General features: G+C 38.2%; 1 protein-coding gene across 2 annotated transcripts in view; it reads left to right on the top strand.

The window, feature by feature from the left end:
• The first annotated feature begins 10,982 nt into the window (after positions 1-10,982).
• Positions 10,983-23,847, top strand: part of KCNU1 (potassium calcium-activated channel subfamily U member 1) — a 146,840-nt gene continuing 133,975 nt past the window's right edge. For both annotated transcript variants that reach the window (XM_032329302.1, XM_032329301.1), the window contains exons 1-2: positions 10,983-11,168; positions 14,084-14,203. In XM_032329302.1, coding sequence (XP_032185193.1) covers positions 11,022-11,168; positions 14,084-14,203 — 267 coding nt within the window. In that variant the 5' untranslated portion in view covers positions 10,983-11,021. The remainder of the gene's footprint in view (positions 11,169-14,083; positions 14,204-23,847) is intronic.

The raw sequence follows: 23,847 nt of genomic DNA, 5'->3' as shown, positions 1-23,847 counted from the left end.
GTAGATTTACATGATAAATACTAGCATGTTTTACCGCCATTCCCATGTGCAGTTACAACCAGGTCCTCACAATTTTACCTCCTAAACACACACCCATCCATTCTTCTCTGTTTCTACTAGCATTATTCATGATCACACAGCCATATTTTCTGATGAAGATGTTGATCATTTTCTATTCCAGGGTCCCACCAATCTCTTCATAGTTTCTCAGTGTCTTTTGTATATTAGCCATCTCTGAACAACTATCTGCTCCACTAAACTCATCTTTTAAAATAACGGACAGATTTCGCCAGATGCTATGGAGGAAGGAAAAGAAGATCTACAATTTCAGCTGACAGAATTTTTTTTTTGATTTATCAAAATAAAATCAATATACAAGTGGTTAATCCTTACTGTCAACCCTACCCTAACCAAGGAACTTTTGTCTTAATAAGATACGTATGTGTAGGGGGGTCAATCTGATTCTAGCTATACACACCAAGCCCTAGATGGCACATGATGTGTTATAGGTTAGATCTTCCTGCTGCATCTTGGAGCTATGGGGCTATTTCCCTGTTCTGCTCACACTATCCAGAGTTGAGACCTTCCAGATAACCTGGACCCACCTCCCACACTCCACTCCTTCCCATCTCCTAATGGACAGTGGCGTCTTCAAAACACCACAACCCCTTAATCTGACTTCTTAGGAGAGTTCTCCTAAGAACTCCTAAGAACATTTTGCAGGCTGCAAAATGCTGCTAATGAGACATGGTGACTGGCCTCATCCCATGGGTTCTGTCTTCCTTTCTCTCCATCTTCCATTTCTCTGTTCTTTCCCCCTCAGCCTGAAGGTCTTCCCTTACATCACAATGTGATTTCCAAATTAGAGTGGTGGAAGCAATGGGGTTATAGGCCATTAAAGATGCTTCATTAGCATTGAGTGCCCCTTTGTAATGAACCTTGTGGCCCTGAAGGAGGAAAGCAGTTTAACCTCTCTGCAGGGAAGAGCCTCAGATACTGCAGGTTTCACTGTCCAAGATACAGGGGGCAGCCTGCAACAAGCCAATCTGTAGAGCAGTGTTGCTTAACAGTGAAGTAGAGGAGAGAAAAAAAAAAAAGTTCCTCCACACTCATCGGGTCTCTGGCTGGGCCAGATAATTAAACTGGCAAAAAAAAGATGAACAAGAGAAAAGCATACCCAATAAGAAATGAATTTTTCCACGTACAGGGAAGGTTTCACAAGAGAATGAAGACCCCAAGAACTGACTAGAGCAGGAATCTTTTATACCTTTTGGACAACAAAAAATACATCTGTAGAGAATTGACAAGATAAAAGAGTTTGGGCTAGGGGTAATAAGTAGTGAAATAAATCATGAATTCCCTGTCTTTGGTGATAACAATGTCTTCTTTCCTCCAGGTACAGAAAGATACCTTTCACATAGGAGTTTTATGATCTGTTTCTTGGAATAAGGACAAGGGGCAAGGGAGATCAGAGTGAGCTTCTTGCTTCTGCCACTTCTAAAAGATTACTTACGATATTTAGTATTTGGAGGCAGTGTGTCCTGAACCCCATCAGGGAGAACACTAATCCTGGAGTCTACTGGACTACAGACTGGGGTTTGAATTGAAATCACCATTTGTTAGGTCAGACAACATGGACAAATTGCTCAATTTCTCTGAACCTCAAATTTTTATCTCTGTAGTTGTGATGACTTAGTGAGACAATCTACACAAAGCGTTTAACGGGGAATCCTATGCTTAGTAAATGGAGCTATTATTACTGCATGTTCAAAGAACTATCCCACTGAGGGCTTAATACTTTACGAACTGCTTTCCCCATAGAAATCTTGACCTTCATGCAATCTGTGAGGGAGACTGGGTAGATATTTTATCTCCCAGGAGACTGGTGGGGTTTTGTTTTTTGTTTTTTGTTTTTTTTGGTTTGTTTTTGTTCTCCCCCCTCTCCATATTTAGTAAGTAACAAAACCAAGACTCAAAGCCCTCCCTTGAGGGTCCAGAGCACTTGCCCCTGGCCACAGAGGACCTCTTGAGTCTCTAGAGGAGGAGCCACCATTACCAGAGGCTGTGATTCCCCTGTGAATAATGTTTTTAAACAGTGTGTGGTGGTGTGTTTTCAGTTGTTTTTATTCCATCTACTTGATTCAGCCAGGCACTATTACAGCTAAGAAGCCTAGCTATTGTGTGCTGTCAACTTATTTAACTATTGTTCTAGGAACAGGTGATTTCTTTTTTTAAAATTATTTCTATTAACATATAACATATTATTTGCGAGCAGGTGATTTATATTAGAGTGCAAGGGACAGATTGCCCATTAGGCAGAAAGGCGTGTTAGTCAAACTGGGAACTCTTAGCAAACAGGGAAGCAGAGCTGGCTCATCCCCAACTCCACCCCCAAAAGAAATATTAGTGATGTGATTATCTGGGTATTGTTCAGCCAGGCTGAGGTACTAGGCTCTGTAGACCTCCACTACCCTCTGTGGCCTCATTCCAGAAGGGAGAAGCAGATCGGACAGTAAGGTAAGAGGAAACAACAACCAGTTAGTGACAGGGTTAGAAAGGAAAGTCTAGAAATCAAAAGGGCTCCCAGGAGTTTTTTTATCAGCTGCAGAAGGGACTGGAAGAACCTAGACAGCCAAAGAAGAGAATATTCTGGATCATCTTTTCTATAGTACCATTGCCTTTCTGGAGGAAACCAGTTAAATTTCTTCTACCTCTCCGTGCTTTGTTTTGCATCATCACCTTAAGTGGGAAACATTTTTAAGATTCTCTTGCCAATTTCTTGATCTCTGTGGTGAACCTTGACTCCCTGATTGAGATCATTCTTGGAAGGTGGACTTTGCAGCAAGAAGAGCTCATGCTAGAGAAGATATTTTGAGTGGAATAACAATAAAATGGATTATTTTCATTCGTTCATCAAGCCAACTAACCCAAGGATGTTGTTTCAGGGCAAGGACTAACTTTCGCAAATACAAGTTACAGCTTTCTGACATATGAAAATCCAGAGAGGAATTTTCAGTATCCTAAAGAACCTTTCCCAAATTAATGAGATTCATGTGCGTAGACCTGTACATCTCTCCTTCCAACTACATTGAGATGAGCCACAGTTTTTGCAAACAAAGGAGAGCCAAGCTTCTTCTTGATCTTGCAGTCATCTCGGACTCCATCCTTTCTCTTACTGTGAGCAGGAACTGCAAAAGTGTAATTTTTGAAGGGTTTATTTGGATATATCCCAGGGCAAAGAAGCCTAGCTTTCCCTTAAAAACAAAAAACAAAAAAACAAAAAACAACAACCCAAGACAAACAAACAAAACCCTTCAGGGCAAAAGTTAGTCAATGTTGCTCCCTAGTGGCAAGATTTCCAAGGAGCAACTGTTAGTGAATAACTTCAATGACACTTGAATGCAAGGACCTGGCCTCTGGCACTACTACAGACAAGTGTAAAGGAGGAAAGGGATGCTCTTACTCGCACAGTGATGGGCATCCCAGGGAGTTTGACTTTCTCAACTAGCAAGTAAATTCTTGCAGCCAAATTGCTGTACTTTCTGCTTTCACTCTCCTGTCCAGAAAGGATTTGATCCTTATCTCTTTTATAGCACTTATATTTTTCACACCATCAATTCAATGCTTGTTAGAAGTGATATTAAAAAATATTTTTAAGTATTCAGGAGGCCCAAAGATTTTACCGAAGAAGCTTACCATTAGATCTTGATTACTACTCAACAGCATTGGCTTATCTTTATTTTCCTCCAAAATGCTATGCATTTGGATGGGCTGAGCTAGCTCTGTTTTCACAAACGAAAGAAAGAATTCCTCTGCCTGGGTCTCAGTTCCCATGTTTTTAAAAGAAATGAGTAGGACTTAGGGATAAACAGATTTAGTGCTCAGTAATTCTTGTACCTCAGTGTTTATCTACATAGTGTTTGCATATTATATTCCAAAGACCCTTACTTCAAGGACATCTTGAAAAAAGAAAATAAATGTATTAATGCAACAGTTACTTTCACACTGTACCAAGGGCATTGTTTACAGAGGCAGTTTTTGGATAAATGCAATTAAAATCACAATACTGATGAAAAAAGTCAGAAATGCCAATAAAGAGGGCAAATTTATCCTTTGCTGGGAGAAATAATAGAGCTAGTGAATATGCAAAGCTGTGTCTCAGAACATGTTAACTAGTTTCAGAGAACTTCATTTGCCTCCTGTACTCCCCTTTCATCATTCATTGGGATTGTCTTTCAAATAAGTAGATTAAAATACCTTTGTATTTTGGAAAGTTATTTTGTCTCTATAAGGTTCTAGATTCTCTTCTGATAATAATTGAAAAACTGCTGGGCTATCCTCTAACCAATGACAGAGCAGGAGGCCAATCCATCCTTTGGTCTCCTGCCAAAGCTTGTAAGAACACAGTAGGGGTTTGGAGAGGAGAGTCTGGGTGAACATACCAATTCAAAGGAAGTTGATATAGAAGAGATGGCTTTCATCTCCTATGCCAATGGTGACAACTCCTTTTTTCAACCTAATCTTCAAGTTGGATACGACTGCACAGAAACTCAAACACACAGTTCGTTGAAATTTTGACTGTGGAAACACAGTCACAAAGTAACCAGCTGCTGGGACAATGCTTGGAAATTTGCCTTAATCTTTTCAGTGGTAGACCAATAATTCCAAACAGGAGCAACAGAGAAGATGGCAAAGGAACGACGTAGTGATCATTGCGTTGAGACCCTGGCCAGAGTCTCTGGTTGGAGCTGCCAACAGTGAGCCTCCGCTTGTGTTGCTCTCACACCACTTCTGCTGGTGGGCATTAAGCATTCCGATGAAATCACCAGCTTAATGTTCAGTTGGCCTGATTGCTGGAGAGACTGATTGCATTATTCATTCTCATGAAAAGGTTTTTACGACTCCCAAGGATCCACAGAGATTATACAAAAACAACAGCAGCAGCAACAACAACAACAAAAACTCCAGAGTTATCAATAGTTTAATTCATTCTTCTATTCTTTCAAAAGGGGGCAGAATCAGAGGATAACCAGAGCCTGAGCAGAAATGGGTTTTGGATGAGATTGTTTACCAGCCATGTATTTTATATGATTGAGTATCCCTCTCTTAGTTCTTAACTTCCTGTTTTTGTTTTCTCCTTTTTCCTTCTCCTCCAGAAGGGTCCTCCATCTTCTTGAAAACAAACCAACCAACCAACCAAACCCAAACAAACAAAACCCTTCAGCTTGCTAATTCCCTGCAAAATACTCCCATCTACTGGCCAAATGGAGAAGGCTCATGTCTTAATTTTTTTGTTAATATTTGTACCAGGATTGAAGACCACCCTCCAAACAGTGCAATAATTAGAGACCACAAATGAGAAAATTAAAAAGTTTGGGGAAATTCTTCATTTTACATTTAGCAATCCACCCACATGTTTGATATATATATGGACTTAAGTGTGCAGTTTGCAAATACCCAAAATGAAGCATAACTGCAGTACCACAGAAAGCAAATTAGTATGAGAAGAAATGGGAGACTGGACAGAGAACCGAAGACATGGTATCTCTGGCAAACCAGCTGGCATATTTCTAATCAGATCACATAGGGAAAGAGGATGCACAGATGGAGTCAGAGACTGTGACCAACATATTCCCTCTATGAAGGAAATTTCCATGAAATCCAAGAAGAAATCAAATTGGGTTCCAAGTTAACTTACAAAGGGGACAACCTTTCAGTAAACAGCCACTCAGAAATGATGCTTCTTCCTTTTTGTTCATGTTTTTAATGAATTCATCTGGTGAATGAGGTTAGACCCTGGCATGTGGAAAAGAATTTACAGTCTAGTAGAATAATAGTCTAGGATTATAGAATCAAAGATTCATGTTTCGAAGCTGGTAAGAATCCCAAGTACCAGTAGCAGCTCCTCACTTTACTAACGAAAAAATGAAGATGGGGTTAGCATAAGACGCTTGTCCAAAGGCTTATGCTTCAGAAGTAAACCAACAAATTCGATGAAAAGAGAAAAATGGAAGTCAAGTTTCTGTATGGGTTTTAACTACAATTACCTCGCTGATGATATCAGCCTTTCCAGAGCTAACAGTTTCTAAACAGAAACCCAGAGTCTCTTAAAAATAGTGTAGACTGACATCCAATTGAGTTGAAGTGCCTACCATAATGGAACATTTTGCTGTGGTCTGTCCACTTAGAATACACAGGGAACAACAGTGAGTTAAAAAGAACAGTGAAGTTTAAAAAAAAAAAAAAAGAAGAAGGTGGGATCATGGCTCTGAAGAGAATACAGATGAAAACATATTTCCTCAACACTAATCTTTCTCCAGACGTAGTTCATTTACTGTTTCTTCTATTTCATGACACTTAAGGAGTTAAACCAAAAGTAGAAATGAAGCGTTCAGAAGGTGAAAGGTAAAGCACTGATGACTAAAATGGCTTCATGCAAAGGTCTTGAGAGACTGTGGCTACAGTCTGTAAGTAACCTTTCCCAAGCCACAGATACATGAAATGAACAAGATGTTTACCACAGCAAGCTGATGTCCTTTCACCAGCGTGTGAGTGTTCCGTGGAGGTGAAGCCATCTTCGTCCCTGACTTTAGACTTAGTTCTCACATTGACTAGCTACATGAACTGAGGCCTAGTATTTCTTGACCAGTGTCTGATGGTGGGTGAGGATGTTTATTGGGGTCTGAAATGAACCTCTTCTTATAGAAACAGGAGAAGGTAAGGTTATACCATTCACTGTGATGGTGGATTTAGACCCTTAAAAGATAACATCACAATATGATTATTTTCAGAAGCATTATACACACACACACACACACTCATAAGTCCTGCTGAATACACTTAAAAAATGAAGGTTTTACTCGCCTTTGTCAAATAGGGCACATTTGTTGAAAACTAAATTTTTAAGATAAAACATTTATTCATTCTCATTATAAAGTACCATTTTTCCAGAATATTTGCATGCCCAGAGGTAAATTATAGAGATGTGTACAAAGTGAAACTATTTTCTAATCAAATCACTGACATGTTAAAAAAATTCCTCTTGACTGGGGAAAAAAAGTTCTTTATCACATAGTCTTTATTTCGTAGATGGAGTTTTGTTTTTTGGGTTTTTTTTTTTTAAGACTTTATTCACTTATTTGACAGAGAGAGAGTACAAGAAAGGAGGAGTGGCATAGGGAGAAGCAGACTCCCCATACAGCAGGGAGACAGGTGTAGGGCTCTATCCCAGGACCCCTGAGCCAAAGGCAGATGCTTAAACCAGTGAGCCACCCAGGCACCCCTCTTAGATGGAGTTTTAGGCACAGCAGTAAATGGTCCCAAGAACCACCCAGAAGTACCAGCTGGAAAAGCAGGGTAGATTTTACCAGTCCTTTCCCTCATCTCCCTCACACACGGGAGCAGATGTTACCTCCTGGATGTTACTTCCAGCAGCCAACACATCTCACCTGCAGTGGCATCTTAGTAAGCCAAGGGAATCCCTTTACAACTGGGATTCAGTCATTTAACCCCCTTCTCTGAAAGCCTTCAAATGTTTCCTCTTGTTCTTGAATTTTTGTTGGTCTGTTTGTATTTTTTTTTTAGCTTATACTGGAACACAAGGCCTTGTGTGATCTGGTCCCCTTCAAAAGCAGCAGCCTCCTTTTGGGTCATTACGGCGCATCCAACTACCCTTTTCAGAAGTGCTATCTGTCCCAACCTTGCCCACGAGGGTGCCTCTGCCTAACAGTGGGCACAGTGCTTGTTCCCCGTTTTTCCACACCCACTGGGGGATCTGGTTGTGGTAGCATGTCATGGTTCAGCCCTCAGTTTCACACACAATATGCTTGACGCAGCTTCTGGCTTCCTTACCTCGATTAGGTTCCTCCTTCCACCACCTGATTTGTTTTCCCCCTCAAATACTTGTCCCAGTTTCTCATTATAAACATCTTCCTCAGTTAACTGTATCCCCTGTGAGGATGAACTAAGTTTTTTTTTGTTGACCATTGTGCTTCCATTGTGCTCGGTACATAGTACTTGCTCAATACACACACACACACACACACACACACACACAGGGCACATAGATTCTGGCTGAGAGTAGTAACCAACAGAATAGTGATTTTTTTTTCTTTTATTCAAATTACCTAGTATAAGGAGAATCCTTTCTCAGTTACTGTAAAAGGTAATGTTGTTTATCTCTCTAGTTCTGAATACTGAATTGCTACTAAGCTACAAAGGGCAGTTTTTCCTTCATCATATGTGTCTACCATGATAAAATAACTCAGTAACTCTAAAAAAAGTTATCAAATTTGTACCTGTTATCAAAGATATTAATACTTTGACCCAAATCATATGCTCTTTCCACTACACACATATACACGGCACCACTCAACACATACACACTGCTCACGTAAGCACACACACGTCACCATGCGCCCACACACACTTAGTACTGTCATCACATACACACACACACACACACACACACCATACACACACATTGTATGCAAACATTCTGAGCACACATACACACGCCACACACTATGCTCTATGCATAAGGAAACTGCAAATAGCACACTTCCTTCATGAAAATAGTTTGTAGTGAGAAGAGAGAAATATAAAGTAGAGAAGTATGGATAACTTTGGTTAAAGTCTGTGTAGAGTCAGTATTTCATTCACCTAACAAATATTTCTAAGGATCTGGAATTTATTCATTCAATCTCCAGATATTTATTAAGTTTAAGTGACTTGCCAAGCATGCGGCAGGTATATTACTTGACATGGGCTACTCAGTCATGAATAAAACAGGTATGATCCCTAAGCTTGTGGAGTTTGCATGCTTGTGAGGGAAGATAGAAAATAAACCAGGCAACAGGAAATAAGGTAATTACAAGAAATGCCATGAAGTGCCATGAAGGAAAGGGCCATCACAGAATCCTGGGGCATGTGACCAGCCTCCTTTCTATAGGATGGTCAGGAAAGTGCGATGTGACATTTGAAAAGAGACCATAAGAAAGCAACTGGTGGAGACACAAGTGTGTGCTCTAGGCAGAGGGAAGAGTATGTCAGAAAGGCCTGGGGAAAGAAAAGGATTTGCGTGCTCTTTTAGCTAGGGTAGGGCAGTGCGGCTGCAGCACTGTGTAGATGAGAAAGTGGAAGTGTGGGTGGCAGGAGGACCATCTACCCCAATCTGCCCAGGACCAAGGGTCTTCTCAGGATGTTGGACTTCTAGTACAGAAGCTGGGACAGTTCCAGGGAAACAAGATGACCCAGATATTCCAGGTTCAAGACCAATTTGGAAAGACTGACTTTTGAAACCATCCACACATTTCTTGACTCAGCCAAAGAAGCTAATATTGCCATCACCTTAACATAATATTAGAGGGACAAACTACCTGGCTGTTTAATTGAAATTGGATATTTTTGTTCTCATAGGACAATTGCTGGGAAAGGGGAACGAGATGCCTAGATAGCATCTTGGAAAGAACTGGTACTACTTTGATAATATTAAATAGCAAAAATTGGGAAAGTAAGTTTCGTTGATGATGATAGCTTAACCATTACTTAAGATTAATCAGACTAAGTAAATGAGCTTTAACTTGGAAACTGTGATCTTATATTCCAAAAAGCTAACTATAGGAACTTGCACTCACGCGTGCATGTGATCTAAACATGTAATTTCTTCCTTTTCTTCCTCCCCCTTCTTTCCTTCCTTCCTCTTTGCTTTATAATCGGTGCCATTCAGAAAAGGAACTGAAATAGTTAATGGTGGTTTTCTTTTCTTGTTTTAAGTTTTATGCTTTTCAAAATATGATCACACTACCTTATTGCATCCCCACAATAATTCCATCAGATACCTTATTATGGTATTTTCAACATTAAATATAAGATTGTGAAAGGTAAAGTGACTTGTTAGACATCACAGAGCAACTTAATTGAAAGACTAAGGCCAGAATTCAGGGCTCTTAACTAGAGACCAAAGTCCTTCCTAATATTGCCCTATGCTAGCTTAATGACTAGATTTTGTGGAAATTATAACTCAGCTTAGAAGAAAATATAACTGTGGCAGCAGTTCTAGGAAATGTTGTAATTCCTTTCTAGAAATAGTCTGCCACATAGAGCAGATACGGAGGGCTCCAAAGGACAACATTTCTCTTGGGTCTCATCACCTTGTGTCAGGCCGTCTTCACAATAACTGGGGGGACTAGCCCCCCCCATCAGGCTTTTGACATTTTGCCTGCCACTTGGGTGCCCTGAAAAGCATGACATTTCTTACGCCTTTGAAAACATCAGAGAAAATAAAAGAAATTGCTCTCATTCTGAACTTTACCTCTGTTGGACCAAAGTGTTTGCTGTTAGGGCGGGGATAAAAGCAAGAAAGAGGAGGGTCCCATAAAGAAGAGATAAGGGGAATGGATTCCTGAGCTCAAATATTTAACAACTGACCAAATTGCACCAGTAAATCTACCTTCTACAATACCTGCACTACCATGCCTTTTTTACTGATGAGCTAAGCAAAAATCTAAGTGTTCCTCTCATCCGTCCTTCCAAGATTACTGAGAATGGGGCATATGCTCAGGTGAAGAATCAAATTCACTGACACACAGATGGCTAGATGTCATTTCACCAAAAAAAAAAAAAAAAAAAAAAAAAAAAAAAAAATTTGTTCTGTAGGTGTTTGTTACAAACCGAATAAATAGCCCATTGACCACAGCCATGAAGGCTGCAATTTCCTCTAAGTCAGAAAGAAAGTCAGTAACAGAATCAGATCTAGAACTCTTCTGAAGACCCATGTTGTGGACCCTGGCCTTCTCCTGCTCATTCCTTTGCAACCTGTGAGTCAGCATTTCAGTGGCTAGCTGACCCTTGTTCCTGGAATCACTCGTTGCTATTATACCTGGCATTAGGACTCAGTAATACACTAAACTCTAATTTCTGGAATCATTACCATGTGATCATGACATCACAGAAGCCCAGCAGTTCCGTCTGCTGATCTTTTGAACAAAGCCACAGAGTGATAGTGGGGATGATCTGGGAAAATGCCCTGCCCAAGTGAGATCCAAGTAGCGTTTATTCTTTCATCCTTTGTGACCTTCTTCCTTGGACTCCTCATCTTATTCATTTTCAGACTAATCTGGAGAACCATTAAAAAATGGCAAAACATCAAGGGAACAGGAATTCTCTTGGTCAGTTTCCTTATTTTGGATCCCACTTGTGAAGACTGATACAGGTTTGACAAATGATTGGGTTTAGAAAACAATTTAAGCTCCACTCAGTTTTCATGAGTTAACAGAACCAGCTCTAATCTAGTGCCTTAGAAAGGGGCGGATCCTCCCCCAGGGGTGGGAAACAGGACCCCAGGATGCCATTCAAAGGCCACAGGTACAGAGCTGGGCCTCCTCTCCCACCACTCAGAGAAGCAGTGTCTGGTGTGGCTGATGATGAATGGTACCTCTGGAAACAGAGGGTCGCTATTCTGAAAAAAGAAAAAATGTCCACAAACATTGTATCTATGCCTGTATTTTGAATTTTAAAATGATAGTTGTTCTTGGTTCTATGAGGCAGGCAAAAACCATCATCAGGTCAACCTTACTTTCATAAATCACGCATGCAGGATGCATATGTACTTAACACATGTACACTGTCTTTTATAGACCATGTTAACACAACATACCTAGTTGTACATACATTCAACAGAAACCCATGCATACATGCACATGCCATCCAGCCACAAATTCAGAGACACTTTTCACAAACAAACAAGCTTTGCAAGAGTGGGTGCTGTTGAGTAACAGCTGGCAAATGATGATGATGAGAATAATGGTATCTTATTCAGATAAGACCTTCCTTAAGAGCTTGAAATAAAACTCTCAAATGTTATATAATGGCTGTTCTAATACCAGTGACCGAAGGCAAAGAGCTCTATCATGCCCTGTGTGATTTCTTTCCAATTTTTATTTCTCAGACTTTGTTTTCCTGATATAGTAATTTTCATAGCAGAACACATTTCACTTGTGCACTGTAATTGATACTGAAAAGTTGCTTAAAACATTTCTCTTAATGGTAAACTTCGACATAAAATAACAGAATTTTTAATAACTTGGTAACTTTTAAGGTTATTGGCAATATCATAAAATGGAATTCAGGTTTCTACATTGAACATGTACCCAGTACTGCAGTTCATAGATTTTGTTGCTAAATAAGTTCCCTCTATTCTTAATTATTTGTTAAGACTTTAAGCAACGGCATAAAAACTGTGGAAAGGATTCTGAGGTGCACTTACTCCTTAACAAGACTGATAGAGTACACAAATGAGTAATGGCCTTCTAACCTTTATTCTCTTTTTCCCAATGAACAACTGAATTGCTAGTATTTTTTAATCTCCTTAGATTTTTGCTCCAGAAAATGTGTCTTTTTTCCCCATTGTATTTATTTTTGTGTGGTTACAAAAATGTGAGAACCCATTTGTCTATAAACATTTGTTGTGTTTTTCCTTTCTTTTGGATGTAATTCATGTCTACCCTTCTGTCCAGAGATGCCTTTTAATTTCTAATAGAAGGCAACTATTACAATGTTAAGAAGTAGGGTCCAAGCCACCAGAATACTCTACTTTCCTGGTTTTGGACCTTGAGGAGAAAATTTGGTATAAGTTGAGTGACTTCTCAGTAACTTGTTATATTCAATTAAATTGACAGTGCTGTATTTTTTCTCTAAGCCTTTGGGAAAGTGGCCTAATGCAAAAAATGTCACAACTATCAGAGTCATTTTAAAAATTATTTGGAGTAGTAGTTTTCTCCTGAAATGTGAATTTTTAAGATGTTTACTATATTCATAAGTATGATTTTATTATATCTTAGGGTCAAGTGGTTTTCCCACAGAAGGGTCCTCTAATTTCATAATGAAATTCAAAGGAGCATTCCATATTAATGTTATATTGAACGTTTTTAAAATCAAGTCTCAGACAACATCTTAGGAATGCACATGATGAGCCATAAGTGTTAGAAGACAAATTATTGATCAAGATATGAATTCTATCAGATAGTTATTTAATGAGACTTCTCTTCTACCATTCAGAAATTATGAGTAGAAAAATTATTTTAAAACCCTGGCTCTGGGGCATTTGGGTGGCTCAGTGGATTAAAGCCTCTGCCTTCTTCGGCTCAGGTCATGATCTCAAGGTCCTGGGATTGAGCCCTGCATCGGGCTCTCTGCTCAGCAGGAAACCTGCTTCCACCTCTCTCTCTATCTGCCTGCCTCTCTGCCTACTTGTGATCTCTACCTGTCAAATAAATAAATAAAATCTTTAAAAAAAAAATAAATAAAACCCTGCCTCTGTATATAATGAGTTTTTCTAAAAGTCAGAGGGTCTCAGGCAGCATGGTGTGGTCAATCCTAGCTTACCTGTGTCTTTCTTGGTGGTAGCTTATCAACAGATATGTGGGCTAGTTAGACTCCAGGAGTACCTCATCCCCTGCTTATGGGCCAGTCATGTAATTTCTCTATGCCCCCATTTCCTTATCAGCACATCATGGGTTTAATCACACTTTTGTTTACTTCATAAGATTACTACAAATTTTAAATGTAAGTGAAGGCATTTTATAAATATGAGAAGGGATTACATCAGCAGGATGTGTCACAAGATAAGGAACTAAAAGTAACAAAATTGCTGAAACAACTTCTTCCTCAAAAAAAGAGAGCAGATACTTAAGTAATCACTAAAAATCAATTTGCAATCTTTTTCCTTTGTCCATTTATCTTGATAGAAAAGGATAAGAGATGTTCCCAGAGCAGGAAGAAGCATGCTACTCCCAACCCTGATCACTACCATAATGTTAGTTTGAAGGGTCTAGGACTGAGAGCATGTGAAGAAGGCATGGAGAAGACTGCAGAATTCTAATTAAAAAGCTGTGCAAAGGCCAGTAAAATGCAAACCCAGTGAAATTCATTTCATGATATGCTGAATAAGCGACTCTGGGGTTCTCTGGGTTGGACAAGGTGTAGTGATGTCTGGCTGATAACACAGCAGGAGGTTCCACCAACACACTTTGGGATCTTTTCTCTGGGAGGCAGCTCACTCTCACTTCTTCTCTCTTGCTTATAGGAACTGCTCTTGACAAAGAGCATCGGTAATAGACATTTGGAAAGTCTCCACTTCCAAGGAATATTTCGCGATCATATAGAAATGCTGCTCTCAGCACAGACCTTTGTGGGGCAAGTGTTGGTAAGTGCATTTTCGTTGTTAGCTCGCTGATGTACTTTAGTCATGAGTGTGATTATAGTCGGTGTATGTAATTTTATCGCCTAGGTAAACATCTGGTGTTCCCTGGTGGCCTTATCTAAAATATCACTGCCATCCCACTGCTGTCTCCCTGTTTCTTCCCTATCCATTATCCTGCTTGTTTTTAATTTGAATATAATTACTTGGCATTATAGTTTCAATTGATCATTAGTGCATGTGCTAGAAGAAAAGCTTTATTAGGACAAAGATTGTGTTCATTTTGTTTTTCTTGAACATAAATGGATGTCTGGCATATAGTAGATGTGCCCCCAAAAACATGATGTTTGGTGGATCATCGGGCCTGAAAATATACAACTATTTTCCCCTCCTTTTATTCCATTAGTCTCTTCGTCATTTACAAACTAGTTTCTTTTGCCTCTCTATGATGATATCATTTTACTACCTATTTTAATCTAGGTAACTTGCACATACTAAAACTCAATTCAGGCATAATCTCATAGGGAAAAATTTTACCTTATCTTCATATTAGTCTAAGAGTCCATCTCTAAGCTTCTATACTATTCATTGAACAGTTATTAAAATTATCTGTGTATATTTCTGTCTCTTCCAGTGTACTGTGTGCTCCTTAAGAGAACAGACCAGGCCAGGGAAATATTTATATCACATTGTCTGGAAATAGCAGATGCCCTATAAAGGAATAAATTGATCTGAAACATTAAAAAATTGAATCTAAATTTTGAGGGTATGCTGCCATCAGATGGTGATATGGTGGAAGTAGATGTATGTGAGCTAGAGATTATCCTTTGCTTTTTTGTAATTGGTGAAAACGTTGCTCTTTTCTGGTTAATGTTGTTTAATTAAGATAAAATTACTTTTTAAAACGTATTTGGAAATACATACAATTCTTGATAAAATCTACAGGGAATGTTGAATCATCTGGGAATGTACCTGTCCTTTTTACTTTCTTCTGGTTTTGATCTCTTTTCTGAAATGCCTGTCAGTATGACTTGTTAGAGAAGAATTTAGTGATTCTTTTTAATTAGATCAGGGGTTCCTTGGCTAGGATCTCCTGGAATGTTCAAATCATGTGTGACTGTATGAGGATAATATTGGGAATAACATATTAAAGGTCTCTAGGGTGAGGGAGAAGAGAACTTACACCATTCACCATATGAGCACTGCCTATGGGGAGTGGGTGAGGAAGGAACGACCACTGATTACACAACAATAAAAATTACTTCTTTAGTAATGGAAGAACTGCTGTTGGTTTTGGTTTTTTTTTTTCCCCAATCTGTTGCAGTTGAAGATTAAGTAGTTGAAACAGCAGGAGGCACAGAGTAAAGGTTAGATTAGAATAAACACCTTAACATTGAAAGGTACTTCTCAATAGGGGTCCCACGCAAGTATTTTATGAAAGGCTGAGAAGAGTAAAAAAAGGCTTGTAGATTTCCTTTCCATCCATCCGTTCTTTCTTTCTTTGTAATTCCCTTACTTCTTTCAACAGATATTTACTGTTTGCCAACTACATGCAAGGCCAATATTCTACACGTGGTGAAAATTCAGGCAAGAGTCTTAAGTCTTAGAGACTTAGATTCTAATGAGGGTAGAGGTGACAAATACAAATATAAATAAGACAAATTCATATGGTTATCTATTCTATCAGGGACTTATGAGTGATGTGTTCGAGAGTTTTGGTGGAAAAGGAATTAGATCATATGAGATAGAGTGATCAGAGAAGAAATCTCTAAAAAGCTAAGATTTGAGCTAAGACATGAAGAACCAGAAGTATAAAGCCACTAAAGAGTAGAGGAAACAAGGTTGCTCACAGAGAGAACAGACTTGTGAAGGTAAAGAGCTCAGCTTACTCCAAGTACCACAGTGAGACTTCTAGAGGTTCTGGAGGGCAGGGCAAAACGAGGTCTGAGAAGAAACAGAAGAATCACTGGATACTTTACACTTCATACAATGGAATAATTTTACTCTAATGCAAAGGGAAGTCATTGAGGGTTTTTTGAGCATGGGGCTGACATGGTCTAATTATGTTTTAAAAATTCAAGAGGCACTAAAGTTTGAAAATAAAGGAACTGTCAAAAGTATACCAGGCAAGTGACAACAGAAATTGGGAGCACATTTTAATATCAGGTAAGTTTGAATTCTGGGAAAAAAAAAAAAAACAATAAATGAAGCCAAATAACCTCTATTAGTGTCCTAGGGTCACTGTAACAAAGTACCATACACCAACAAAAAACAACAGAAATTTTTTGTCTTGTGGTTCTGGTGGCTAGAAGTCTAAAGTCAAGGCTTGGTTCGTTATGAGGGTTGTGAGAGCCAAGTGGTTCCATGCCTCTCCCCTAGTTTCTCCTGGTTGGTTAGCAATCTTTGGTGTGAGTTTACTCACACATAATTCCAGATCGTTGCCTTCATTTTCACATGGCATTCACATGATGTCTCCTCTGCTTGTGTATACATCCAAATTTTCCTTTCCCAAGGATAATAGTCATACTGAATTAGAGCCCATACTCATGACCTTATCTTAACTTGAATATAACTGCAAAGACCCTACTTCCAAACAAGGTCACTTTTTGCAGTACTGAGGGTTAGGATTTCAACATATCTTTTTGGAGGGAACACAATTCAAGACACAACATTTGTAATGGTAAATGTAACAAACCTCAACCAAAATATAACAACATGAATATCACCAAAAATACCAAGTACCAAGTATCACCCAAAAATACCTACACCAAAAATATAACTTCAAGATAATAAATAAAAATTATAAGGTATAAACAGAAATCTTAAAAACACATTAGTTGTAGGAGATTTTAGTTTACCTATCATATAAGGACATAATAAATAGAAAAATGTTAAAAAACAAAATTTAGCCAAGTAAACTTGAAGATGTAATTGGCTTTATCAAGCAATTCATGAATCAGGTAGCATTAGATGGGTCTAACAAGCAGAGAGGAGGAGGAGTTGTAAACAGAGTTGTAAAAAATGGGAAGGTTTTATCAGAAGAAGGGAACAAGGAAGCTATTAGCAAAACAAAAGAAAAATGTTTTCAGGCAAGATAACCTTCCCTAAGGGGATAGAGCAGATGGTCTTATTGTGCAGATTACCTCTCTAGTGCTGGTCAGGAAATTCCAGACTGATTGGTTCAAAACTGCATTCCCAAGAAAGGTTAAAACAACAATTAGGTTAGGTATTAAGTCTTTCTTGGGGCTTAACATAAGCAACTCCATTTTAGACCTGTTTTAAACAATAATAAGCAGAATGAAGATCAGAGTAACTTAATTATTAAGAGAAAGCTGACTGAAATGATGAAACTCCATATACTGAAAACAGAAAGTGTCTATGGACTGTTTGTAAAAATTTAGCATATATTGGGCCACAAAAAAACAGTCTCACTTATGAAACTTACAAAGGAGAGATAGATATTAACTGACTACAACACGATAATAAGGAAACAATACTCCAGGGGAGGGTGGGGGAAGAAAAACGAAGACCTTACAGCTACAAATCTTACCATTTCCCTCTCTCAAAAGACCCTTCACTCGGAAAAATCAAGACACTTGAAATATCTTAAAAAACAATGATAATGAAAACACCACATACCCCTTGCACCTAGAGTACAAGATGGAAGTGGTTCTGAGGTAAATGCCTAACAATAAAAACATATTTTGATAAATGAAAACAATTACATGAACTATCAATCTCAAAAGATTAAAACACATTACATCTATACAGAATATAAAGAGTCAGAAATTAATGAGTAAAAAAATAGCTGATTACTTAAAACAATAACATACAGAAATCAATAGCTAGCCTAAACAAGGGAAAAAGAGAAAAAGCGCAAATATATAAGAAATAAGACATTAAAATGAGGATACAAATAAAAAGCAAACTGAAAGGTACATAAGCAATTCAAATTTGAAAACTGAATGACTCCTTAGGACAATCAAAATTACCAAAACTGATCAAAAAAGAAACTTAAACAGACAAATATCTGGAAGAAATACAGATATTGTCAAAGATCTGTATCACCACCACCATAATCATCCCTCCTCCCCCAACATCTGTGGGAAACCTAGATGACTTCAAGGTCCAGTCAACCAAATCAAGATGTGGATATCCCTGGATATCCACATGGAAAAGAAAGAAATCGATTTTCTTCTTCAGTGAAGGTGCAGTATCTATATCAAACCTCCCAAATAAAGCAAGTAAAACAAAAAAATCTACAGACTAACATCCTTAATACTTTGGGGGGGATACACAGCCAATCACCCAATGAAAGCAGAACTAAAGGACAGAGGAGGAAAAAGAGAGGAAGGTAAAAAGAGGAAAAGAATGGCAAAGAAAAAGGAAAATTCCAATAGTCAAAGGGAAAAATACATTATTTTTCAAAACAGGATACCTTCTAGAGATCCCTCTATAGATTAAAACATGGCAAAGTATTAATCAACGTTGTAGCATCTGTGGTCTTGTTGGTTTTGTCATCACAAGTTATGTTATGACTATCTGGGAGATTTTGTTTTGCGTTAGTTCCAAATGCAGTCCTATTCTTAAACAATCTTTGCTTTTTCCCAGAGCACACAGGTTGTAGTTAATTGAGTAATTAACAATGCTTCTCTGTTGCTTTGATCTCCAGAACATTCAGAACTAAAATTATGGCTTATCTTTAATAAATATATCTATTTTGGGCAGCATTCTAGGCACCATTTAAGTCCCATTTTAAGTCCACATTCTGTTTTCCCATCTTCCCTTGCTTCTATTTTCTCAGGTAATCCAGCACTTCACATGTCTTCATATTCTGTTTTAACTCCTTTCCATAAATGTGTAATCATTTCTGTAAATTTGTAAATCAGCCCTTGGTTAGAGCAACAGTTGTCAATCTTAATATACAGAACAACTAAATGAGCAAAGGAAGCATCACAGTTTGTTTGGAAATAAGACAAAAATGTTTCAAAAATAATGTTGTAAAAATTGACTAAAGAAACATTTATTTCACTGGATTTTCCTCATTTTCATAATTCAATGATACTTCCTGGGGGAAAAACATAAAAACCAGTGCTTTCATACTTTACATCCATTGTTTATGCAAAAAAAAAAAAAAATTAAAAACCTTTTCTACCACCTTGTATCTTTATGTTTTACTTTCCATTTTCTTCCATTATTTCATATTTTATATCTAATATACAATCAAGCATCAGGGACTTATTTTGTATGAGACTATGTCTTAGACATCTTTATGAATTGTATTCATATGAATTGACAGAAAAAACTGACAGAAGATACTAGACAATATTCCCACTATTTGTACATGGTGACATTTTCCCTTTTATGCATTTGGCACAATATTCAAAAAATTATCAAAGGGTACACAGTAAAAAATTAATTTCTCTTTACCGTACTAACTCCATCCACTGCTATGAGCTTCTTTCTTCAAACCTCATGATTCTCAGCAACATTCTCAGATATATTTTCTTTAGGTGTTTAGGTGACTTAAGACAACTCTTAAAAATAAAAAATTTAAAAAAAAAAGACAACTCTTTCACCCCATAAGTTGTATCTATAAAATTTAAATTTTGAAATAATAAAAATTATTTCTTGTGGCAGTTCTTTGTGGAGACTAGTAAAGTGAGTGGTTAATGCAGCCAGTGAAGGCAAAATTAGATCTGAATTCAGTTTAACTGATATCTTGTGTCTTCCAAATTGGAATATCCTGGGAAAGTGGGGTAGGGGTATTCTAACAGATTTTCAAAGGGCCGGCTTTGTTCTGTAGCAGTTCTCCAGGTTTCATGGATGCGATTTCCTAAAATGGATTTACCTGAGGACTTCTCACACCAGTTCTCCTCTCCCATCACCCTTTTAAAACCCATTTTACAAAACAGGTGTATTATCATTACCTCTTTGAAAAATGAAGAATCTGATGCACAGAGAAATAAAATACAAAAATTATAAAATGGGAATAAGAATTACTCATCTGTAGTCTATTTCAATAAATGAGTTAATGTATGAGAATTAAAGTAATTATTACATGAGTTACTAGTTTTTAGGTAAATATACACATGTATGCCTAGCATATAATACATATATAGGTATAGCTTCTTAATATTTTTGTAAATAATTATATATTTATTTTGTAAATCGCAAAAAGCAATTAAAATTGATGCTCAAGTCTATCTCATTCTAGCAACAAGTTATATCCTTAATTAACTGAAAAAATCTACCTCATTTGGATAAATTTCCTATACGGTTTTACTTCTTGTGTTTGAAAATTATTAGAATTTGTAGTATAGTTATGTTGCTTTAACCAGATGTGTTAATAATTTAATGATCATTCAATCTAGAAAATTTTTTAAAAAAATTTAGAGGCTGGTGTCAGAAAATTTAGATGTCTTTTAGTTTCTTGCACCTATCTTGAGATTACAAACCTGTTCTCCTAGGTGTTTCTTACATGGGTTAAGAATTAATTACTGAATCAACATGCTAATAAATCAACATGCTAATATCTTATAAGCATGATGATCATAAGATGAAGTTTTTATCAGTTGTCTGGTCTGCTAATAGAGTAACTTTCATTCTTAGAAGGTTATGTATTTGCACAATAAATAATACAGCCTCCTTAGTTTTAAATGAAAAGGTTTGTTTTTTGAAGCCAGAGGTAATTTTCCAAGGAAAAGGAGCCACTATCAGGAATGCAATTTTGAAGGTCTCCCTTGACAGCTCTATAGACTAAACTCTAACTTTGGTTAGAAAGAACACTTTTCTTTTCTCGCTATTCCTCTCTCATGATGGGCCATGTCCCTCTCTCGGTTTCATTTCGCCTTGCTGGGGAGTTCGATATTTCATGAGTTTCAATGACATATACATGTGTACCTATAATTAATATCTTCTTATCCTTCTTAATTTCAATATCCCATTTCCCCCCATTTATTTTGTTTAATTTCATTCTCTCCCTCTGGTCAGTTTTAATGAATGAAGATACTATGTGACATGCTTCCCCATCAGATCAGGGTGAGAATTTTTGAATAATTTTTCTTCTGATCCAAAGCCTGCTTCTTTTCCTATGATCCAAAAGTCTACCCGAAGGTTGGGAAAGAGCTGAGTGGATGGACCCTGAGTTTATTGAGGAGACATCCCCACATCGACAGGTTTCCCCTTTGGCAGAAGATGAGGCAGGGAGCGCAAGTTCAAGCCACCAAAGGCTTAATAAGGAATAAACATGCTGCTCTACCCTGGGAAGCTTGCCTTTAAAGGAACAACCTTAACTCACACTTGTGTTCCAACGTGGCAGCGGCTCACGCTGTGTCTCATGGCAGAGGGCCTGGGGCCTCCACTGTCCCTCCACCGGCCGTGGCGATGGGCCAGGGCGGGGCGGCCTGGGCCATCTTGGGTTCCTCAAGCTTCCTCTTCACCACCTGGCATGGCTGTGGAGCGCCTCGGGCCGCTGGTGCGACGGCCCCGCCCTCCGCTGGGGCTGCTTCTCCCACGAAGCCGGGTCAGAAAGCGGCCACACGGGTCAGCTGGGGACACAGCGACCTGGTAGAAAGAGCCAGCCCCGAGGATGGGCACGAGCCCCCGCAGGCTCTGGGATTTCTAGGGCCTGGTGGAAGGCGCTCCACGAGTTAGGGTCGATGGTTCGCTGTCCAGCTGCAAAAGCAGGGCAGCACTGCTTAATCTGCACCCTTTGCACAGCTTCCCGTGTCCCTGTCCTGAGGGTGCTGGCAGTAGTTTGTTTCCTCGTGTTCGTCAATTCACTACTGGTCATTGGGTCTCCGAGCACGGAACTGATTGTCGCTGCTCGGCCAGTATGATGATCAGAGTCTTCCTGAGCTGCCTTCATACTTCCTCCTCAGTCAGCGCGTTAAAGGTTAGCAGGAATATCCCTTATCTATCCGGGGATCCCTGTATTCTTCTGCACAGCGGCCGCACCTCACCGGGCTTAGCCTAGAAGCCGCAGGACAGCACTGCGCATGCCTGGCCCCGCGGTCCCACCGCGCTTGCGCAGCCCTTCCGCAATCCATGCTCTGTGCTGGCCTAATTTTTCCAGTTTGAGTAGAATTTGTTTTACAAAAATGTTTCCTCCGAGTCCTTCTTTGGTCATGTCTCATAAACTTTCCCAAGGATTATTATTTTTATGAGTGCTTAATTCATCTTGTTTGAAATTTTAATTCTGATTTCTTGTTTGATTCATGATCTATTTAGAGGAATGCCGTAGGCTTTTGTTTCCTTGGGATAGAGTGGCCATCTATTCTACTTTGGTAAAATTTATGGTCCAAGAATATCACTATCTTTATGACTTCTGGTTTCTGAAATTTATGGGAAGATTCATTGTCGCCCCATGCATGTTCAATTTTTATTGCTCCACTGACTTTTGAAAGAATATGTATTACGTTTGATGTATAAGCATTATTAATTATGTTATATGTATTTTCCATGTCCTTAATTATTTGCTGACTGACTGAAAGGGACATGTCAAAAGTTTTCATTTTCATTTTGTAGGTTTATCAAATATCTTGCCTTTCCAACACATTTTAAATTATATATTTTCTATAATATCAGTTACTGCATAAAGTTACCTATTGAATCTTACTGCTTGATTGTTCTTTTTATCTATATGAAATATTATTGTCTCAGTGGATTTGGGGATTTTTTGCTTAAATAGTTTTGAATACAATATTAGCATGTAACTTTGCTTTTGTTTTATTCATACCTGATTGGAATATCTTTGCCCAGCTATATGTCAATTTTTTTGTCTAATTTTCTGTTAAGTGTGTCTCTTATAAATACCATAGAACTGGATTTCTGTTCTCTTAATGACTTAAGAATACATTTTATTCATTTACCAGGGGAATTTGATTATTCTCCTTTATGGTGATTTGTTTTTTTGGTTCTCATAATACCTAGAAATTGAGTTTGCTGCATAATCGAATATCTAAATATCAGTGGCCTGAAAAAAAAAAAAAAGGAAGATAAGTTAGTAAAGAAAAGGAAAATAGGTGTTAGGCAGCTAAGAACTCTGTCATAGTCTTAGTTCTTCGTTTACTGGAGAGACCAGAATTATATGGTGACTGTGAATTTTGAGAGACATGGCCTCAAACACTGGCTCCTCCACTTCCTACTGTGTAATCTTGGGCAAATTAACTTTTCTAAATTGGATTTCATTCATACAATATGAATAACCTCCTTTTGAGTATTGTAGGGAGAATTGTATGATAATACGTGTAAACCATTCAGGGTAAACTAAGCATTAACCATTGGCTGATATTTTCGTTTATTTGTTAATTTTTATTACTTTTTATTTATTTTCTTACTTATTTCTGATTTTTATAATTCCACTTTTTTTTTTTATTATTTTATTTTATTTATTTGACAGAGAGATCACAAGTAGTGATAGGGTCCGTGATCAAAGGAGTGAGACTGATACAAAGCGAAGTTCAAGCAAAGCTTTATTTCGCACCAAGCATCAAGAATCAAACCGACAGGTAGGGGCCTTCTCTTACAGAAAGCAAGACCCCTCCCAGCCTTAATGACTAACTTTTAAAGGGCAAAGGCCATGTAGTTGAGCCTGGCCACACACAGGTGGCCAATGAGATTGTAACACACAGAGAAAGTTGTATAGT

The sequence above is a fragment of the Mustela erminea genome, chromosome 21 (genome assembly GCF_009829155.1).
Source record: "Mustela erminea isolate mMusErm1 chromosome 21, mMusErm1.Pri, whole genome shotgun sequence".
NCBI classification, from domain to species: Eukaryota; Metazoa; Chordata; class Mammalia; order Carnivora; family Mustelidae; genus Mustela; species Mustela erminea.
Note: the sequence above shows the minus strand (reverse complement) of the source record. Positions and strands in the feature narration are given on the sequence as shown.